Genomic DNA, 7,699 nt, shown 5'->3' on the forward strand with positions numbered 1-7,699 from the left:
TTAAATTTGTAAAAAATATTATTTGTGGTCAAATTATTTGCTGCATTGCTTCCATCTCCCCATTCTTGCAAAATTTTACAGTAATGAGTGCATAACTAATAAAATGAAAGGTGAATTACAAGCTCCCACAAGTTCAAGTCTCTTAACTGAGCTTAAACCTAAAAGGAACTCAAGTTACCCTCATCTTATTTTTCCTGTTTCAAGGATTCTGCTTCACTGTTAGTACCAATGGCTACATACACCCAATACTTGTATAAGGAGTGCTTTTACCAGGACAAAAAGAGCTGACTACCCATGAAGAGTTTACGAGCATACATTTAAATCCTCCTCAAAGTAGATCAAAACTAGCCCTGATGGACTTTATAGTAGTTGTGGGTAACTAAACAACATCAAAAAGAAACTACTAACCCATCTAACATCCATTCCACCCAGAGGAACCTCCTACACTATTACCAATATATAGTTAACACTTTTTCATTTATTTAACATCTAGCAAAAATATACACAGTTTCTTTCTTGTAATAACATTCTTCATGTACAGTACAAGTTTATTCAGCAAATAAACTACACTTCATGTACAGTAGCATTTGTTTGAAGGGCAATATGAATTCAAAGGGCTGGAGCACCTCTCCCATGAGGACAGGCTGAGCGAGCTGAGGTTGTTCAGCCTGGAGAAGAGCAGGCTCTGGAAAAACCTTATAGCAGCCTCCCAGTACTTGAAAAGGGCCTATAAAAAAGCTGGAGGAGAACTTTTAACAAGGGCACAGACAGTGACAGGACAAGGAAGATTGGCTTTAAACTTAAAGGAGGGTAGATTCAGACCACTATAAGGAAAACAATTTTTACTATGAGGGTGGTGAAACACTGGAACAGGTTGTCCCAAGTGGTGGTGGATGTCCCACACCTGGAAACATTCAAGGCCAGGTTGGACAGGCCTCTGAGCAACCTGATCTATTTGAAGATGTCTCTGCTCATTGCAGGAGGGTTGGACTAGTTGGCCTTTCAAGGGCCCTTCCAACCCAAACCATTATATGATAGCATGAAATAAAGATTGATTAAAAAAAATAAATCAATCATCATCCCAGTATGTCCCACAAAATAACTACAATGAAAGTGAAAAAATTTTCTTACTCAGAAAAGCACAAACATTTGCTATTTTCTACCATTCAAATATTTGGTATTGTTGCCTTTGTTCTCTATCAATAATTTTGATGTTAGGTGTATCATAGATTGCAGATAGTTTTGCTCCAATCATGCTCTGGAATTGTGGATTCAGCTGCTGGAAGCCAACAACACATTCAAGCTGTTTCATAAAAGTCTCTCTGTTGCTGCCAAAAGGACAAGGGTCAGGCTTTTATAACACCTCAATAAGTGCAATACTTCCATGGTCTCAAATTCTCATGGTTTAAAAAAAACCCCAAACCACAAACAAAACAGCAAACAAAAACCAAAACAAACCCCCTATAAGCCAACAAAACAAACCCTCCAAAACTCAACAACAACAAAAAAACCAACCCAGAAAAATAACAAGCAACTCCCCAGCTAAAATAGGGTTAAACAGACAAAAACAAACAAACAAATTCAAACCCACAGCAACTGCAAAAAGCGTATCAATTTAATTTCCCTGACGGTAACAAATCCTGCTTGTGAAGAAGGTTGCCAAGGCAGAACTTCCATTACAGAAACCAACACTGCTACTCTGTTCATAGAAACTCATGTTCACTCAAGAAAATCACTAAAGCATCTTAACCTGGTAAAACATCCACTGAACAGCAGTTACACAGTAGTGAAAATTTACATGGGGAAAAGCACACAGGCATTAAACCATATAATTTTCTAGCATTTGTAGTTAATGCCTTCAAATGTCAGTCTCAACTCACAGAAAAGGCAAGTGCTGCTCCAGTAAAAAAGCAACTGCAAGCCAAACCTGAGATAGCAGCAGTGGACACTTTTCAATGTGCCTTTACTCAAAATGAACTATTCAACGATCAAAAAACAAGAAAACAAGAATGAGAAGGTAATCCAAGGTGACTTGTTTGAAGTAGGCAAGTTATAGAGCAACAGGTGGCAGGAACACAGATTTATGCTGCAGCAAGCTTGGGTAGTTTTAGTTGTTTTCCAGCCAGAAAGACAATGTGCAACTCCTCCACTTTGTGGCTCTTTGCCTCATAGGTGAGTCCCAGCAGGTCTGCACACGCAGGTGGGTTTGTACAGTCAGTGTCTTCCAGTCAGAAACAAGAAACTCAGAATTTCAAATGGTCCAAGGTTCAATTCCTAAAAGCAGCAATCCAGACAGGTTTGCAGTAACCTAGTGCGAGTAACTGATACGGCTGCTGCTGCTGCTGACATGAACTGCTGTTCGGCACACGGCCCACCAGCAGCAATGCCAGAGTGAAACTCAGAGTTCAGCTCTGTTTTCCCTTTCAAGTCTCATGAGTCTGAGATAAAAATTATAATAATAAAAAAATAATCACATGAGCTTGCTCAATTCCCTTATGTGAACAGGAAAGTCCTGAAGTTATGAATTAATTAGACAGAAGGTACATTTAAGTACCTTCTGCATTAAAATTCAAAAAATTAAGAACTTTTACACAATTAAAAATATTTTATACTGTATTCGTAAAAAAAAAAAAAAAATCATCAATCCTACCATGGCTTGCCTACAGCCATTTGAAAAACAAATAATCTAGTAGTTTAAAACTAAAAATTACTTTGTTGTTTATACATTTCTGCTTGAAGTTTGAAAAACCTCCTTACATGTTAGCTCCAATTTTGCAAAACAAATAAATTGAACACACTGAAAATCATCTATCTGCATAATCCTGGCAAGTGATCAGCATGAGAGGAGCACCAGTATCCATGACAATCCCAGCTGAAAGGGGAAAGTCAGATGCACTGAAGGTGGTTTTGCCAGACCATGCAATGTTACTGACTCCAACTGACAGAGATGAACAAGTCCTTCAGCACTTTGGTCATGGGACAGCTGATCCCATCACAAACACTTATTGCAAATAAAATAATTTTCAAGTTTTTTTTTTTAACTCAGTGCTGAAAAGCAAGTAAAACCAAACTAGTTGCTACTGCTAAAGGTCGTCACATAACAATAACAAGTTCACTTTGGTAAGTAGTAATTCCAACAAGGCACATAAGTAAATTTGCAAGAAGCAGATGAACTGACTTATCTATCGTGAAATGTAAGAAGTCACAACAGGAACAAGGAAAGGCCAGAGTGGGGCTGAACAAAGTCTATACATACACAACCACAACACTCCATTAAATGTACCTTATCTGCCCACCTAAAATTTCATCAGTCATTGTGCCTTAATGGGGAATTACAAGCCATGACTTGGCAGACAATAATAGGAAATAGATTCTACCAAGAAGGGCTGAAAGGGCAAAAACTACCATGAAAGCAGCAGACAAACTGAACTTTACAGGTATCACAAAAAGGTAGATTATAAAACAAGAGGTTGTGAAAAGAGTTCACTAGAGGGCAATGACTACAGAAGATTCATAAAGTAAGTACAAGTTAGATTAACATTTTGTTCGGCCAAGCAAGCCAACCAATAGAAAAAAAAGATGTAAGAAGGTTTGCTAAGCCTGATAATTATTCTCTCTCTAGCAGTAAGTGTCCAAGGAAGAACATAAACACTATAGTATTTCCCTGTTGAACTCTGTCCCCAAATGTTTTTGTCCCTTGCAAAGGGGACAAACATTAGCATCAGTGTTTACAAATTAAGTCATAGAATCAACAAGCAAAGGAATCCTACCCAGGAATGAAACATTAGGGAGTAGCAAAGAAACTGTTTGGTTTTGACTAAAATCCCCACTATATTCAAAACAGGGCAGCTCATTTTGGCCTGTAATCATTATTGTCATTAACCTGAACTCAAAGCTGTAATACCTATAGACTTAACTCTTTTCTTCCCTCTAAGCAACTGATTTGACTCTCATAGATTAAATCCATGCCAGGCCAAGAACTGACAGTAAGAATGATAGTACAAAAAAGCAAAAAGGACAGGGGCATAAAAAAAAATTCCAAAAATTGTCCCAAGGTTAGAAACCACTTCTTGCAGTAGAGTTACGCTGCCTCACTGCCTGTGTCCAGGACACTGACTCATTGCATGGAGGAAAAATGCAAACTGCCCAATACTGCAGAGAGGGAGGACATCCTCTTGCTAAAGAGACACCTACAAAGCTGTTCTACAGACTCTGTGCAGGCTCTGTCTCCTTCATAATTTCCTGTGCAATAAGACTCCCTGCAAAGTCACTCTCATTCACTATAACACAAATTCCATCTCCCCCCCACTCCCAAGGTTCCTGACAAATCTCTTACTTGACTACCTGAAATATCATCCTGCACATAAAGGAAATAAGCTGGAGAAAACTGATATGGTCAGTGCTGAGATCACGATGGTTCATAAGTATCCCTTATGAGCCTTGGGTTACCTATCTCAGAACAAGCCTTCCCACTACTGCCCATAAACTCATGTTGTTAGTTTTTGTTGTTGTTGCCCGCTCCTCATTTATAACCTTCACAAATTTAGGGGGTATTGCCTCTATATGTGAGAGTTCAGAACTATGTACATCATCCAGCTTATATTCACATCTTCCTAATTGCCTTTTACTACTTTCTGCTCAGTCCATGGTATTATCTTGCTTGTTTTTTGGCTAGCTTTCATTAAGCTTCAATTTACTCACAAGTTCCTGCCAAAATCACCAGCTTCATTTCAATTTAACCCAACCAAAGTTACAGCTATTCAGTTCCTCCATCCAGTCTACCTGTCCTCCACACTCATCCTTTCAGAACACGGAACTAATGACCTGCCAGGGTCAAGTCCCCGAATAGGAGGTCATTTACGAGTTAAATGTGCACCAAAGAAGGTGAGAAACCAAAACAAGCTCTGCTTATGTAAAAAAAATAAAGAATGCAGTACTCAAGTGAGTTGCCTTTTTTCAAGGCCTCCTTTGCCAGAACTCAGAGAAAACATGTTGACAGGAATTCAGAAGCAGTAGTGACCCAAAAGGCCACATGTAAACCTACACGATGTAGAAATGTCAGGAGACAAGTGTTAAAAGAAGTGCTGAGATATACCCAAATTGAAATCAAACCCAGAGAAATTTACAAAACTGAGATGGAGATAAATAATGGCAATCACTGTGCGATCCGAGATACAAAGCTGGCAGATCCAAAACAAGCTGGCAGTACTGAATTTGATACAGACTGTTATTGCAATACAACGCACGCAAAATACACTGAGCAAGGCGGGTATGCAAACTGTGCCAGATACACAGTTTTCATGCAAAAGACCTAAGCGGCTGTGCGTAGCCTCGAGTTACCACTGCCGAAGCAGCGCTACGGTATAACAAAAACACAAAGCGTTCCTTTATAATGAGCTCTGGTGAGAGGCGGCAGCCAGAGAGAATTAAGTGCCATAAAACGCCTGTGGACGGCTTAGGAGGATCCTCCCCGCAGCACCCGGAGTGCTCCTGGCTCCGGCGCTTCCCCGCCCTCCGTCCCAGCGCCCACGCTCCCGGTGCTGAGCGGGAACCGGGAGCGAACACACCCGGACACTGAGTCCGCGGGGCAGGGACAGTTACCGGGACAGCCCTGCACGGGTCTCCCCCGCTTTCGCCGCCGCCGCCTCGGTCCCCAGTGCCCGTCTCCGCGGCGGGGCCGGCCCGGCGGGGCCGGGGCGCTCCCGAGGGCCGCGGCCGTGACTCAGGACCGCCGCCCCGCGCTACCTGCATGCCCGGCGCCCCGGGGTCCACGCCGGTGTCCAGCACGGCCAGCAACACGCCCCGCCCGTCGAAGTCGGGGAAGCGGGCGAGGAAGGCGGCGGCGCCGGTCTCCTTCTTGGGCAGGAGCCCGTGGAACGGGAACGGCTCCTCGGCGGCGGCTGCCATGGCGCGAGCGCAGGGGGCGAGACCGGGCGCGGGGCGGGCGCGCGGGGAGGGGCCGCGCCAGGCCGGGACGGAGCGGCGCATGCGCAGGGCCGCCCACGGGGAGGTGCACCCCTCAAGGCCCGCGGCGCGAGGAGCTCCGAGGCTAAAGCCGACCAATGAGGCGCCGAGGCGGGCGGGGCCCGGGGGCGGAGGCAGCCAATCAGAGGAGCGACGCGATGCACGCGCCGGGCGCGCGGCGGCCACGTCCGGCAGCGGTGGGAGCCGAGGGAACCTTTGGGGCCCTTCGGGTTAAAATGAGAGTCACAGAGTCAGCCAGGTCGGAAAGACCTCTGAGGTCACGGGGTGCAACCCATGACCCAACACCTCCTTGTCAGCTACGCTTAGTGCCGCGACGGGCTTTCCTTAAACACTGCCAGGGACGATCAGCTCATTCCAGCGTGTAGTCACCCTCTCGGTGAAGAAATTCCTCCTTATGACCAGCCTAAACCTCCCCTGTTGCAGCTTGAGGCCAAGTCCCTCTCGTCCTGTCGCTGGTTTCCTGGGAGAAGAGGCCAGCGCCCACCTGGCAACCTCCTTCCACATAGTTGTAGAGAGTGATAAGGTCACGCCTAGGCCTCCATTTCTCAGTGATCCGATGTACAAACATTTACTTAATGATTTTTATTTTTTTTCCTGCTGATTCATTGTCCGGTTTAAAAGTAGGCTTTGTGATGGCAGTGCCAGCAGGAGCATGGTGTCTCCATTGCTGTGGGTTGACAAGGTCACCGTAATGGTTGCACAGCAGTTGGGTACTTGTTCAACTGTTTAGCAAAGAGGAAAAACTAACAAACAATTAAGAAACCAAACCCCAAAAAGACTACCTATAGGAAAAAAGAAAGCCCCAAACCCTCCAAACACACACACACACACACACATGCACACACACAGATCCCCCAAATTTTTGGAAAACAGGGGTTTTAAAGGTGTTTTTCTAGCTTTCATTTGCAAAAAAACCCCTGAACTGTGGAGTATCTGAAACCAAATACACACAGAACTTTTGAAAAGATGGCTTGTTTTTAATGTCAGACTCTAGCCATTTTAACTGGCAGTATGTGTAAAACAGGTTAGTTTCTAGGGTATCACTTTGCTTTCTTAAGTTTCTATTTAGAGAGTCACCTTGGGAGAAAAAGGTTGAGTTTGGCTGCATTAACATATTCACTTCACTATAAAACAAAGGGGATTTGGGATTTTGAGAATTTTTCTCCCTGTGTAATTTTTTGTTTATTTCATGGGTCTCATGAGACATTTTATACAATGTTTGTCAGACATTAATCTTCATTGGACCTGGCATTTGTTCTTTCGTAACAGAAGAGGGGGGAGGATTGCTAGCAAAAAGTGGTACTTTCTGTATTTTTCCCCTTGTTTGAGCTTCCTTTGGCAATGTCTTCCAGCTCATTAATGACTTTAGAGATCTACATGATTTTTATGCAAATACTAAAATAAACCTGAAGAGCACTGCCTTAAAAATACAGATTATATATATATTAAAAAAGAAAGCACCAACTCTGTATCACATGTACTTTGTGTGTAACTAAATCTGCTTTCCGCTTTGGTTTTCAATCATAAGTCAAAATTTTACATTTTGATGTCTAAGTACCATGTGCTTGGCTTTCTCAGAATACTGCTGGTGTCTGACAGCCCTATTCATATATTCTTTTTTTATTAATTATGTAAAACCTTGACTGATCTTACTTCAGTGGAGAGAATTATTTTGACAGGTTGGTTTTCCACTTGTTTAATATCTGATTCACAG

The 7,699-nt window shown here is 43.2% G+C and overlaps 1 protein-coding gene across 2 annotated transcripts in view; it reads right to left on the bottom strand.

Annotated features, from left to right (window-relative positions):
• Positions 1–5,937, bottom strand: part of TPP2 (tripeptidyl peptidase 2) — a 55,983-nt gene extending 50,046 nt beyond the window's left edge. For both annotated transcript variants that reach the window (XM_071548745.1, XM_071548736.1), the window contains exon 1: positions 5,746–5,937. In XM_071548745.1, coding sequence (XP_071404846.1) covers positions 5,746–5,907 — 162 coding nt within the window. In that variant the 5' untranslated portion in view covers positions 5,908–5,937. The remainder of the gene's footprint in view (positions 1–5,745) is intronic.
• Positions 5,938–7,699: the final 1,762 nt, after the last annotated feature.

The sequence above is a fragment of the Pithys albifrons genome, chromosome 1, assembly GCF_047495875.1.
Source record: "Pithys albifrons albifrons isolate INPA30051 chromosome 1, PitAlb_v1, whole genome shotgun sequence".
Classification (NCBI taxonomy): domain Eukaryota; kingdom Metazoa; phylum Chordata; class Aves; order Passeriformes; family Thamnophilidae; genus Pithys; species Pithys albifrons.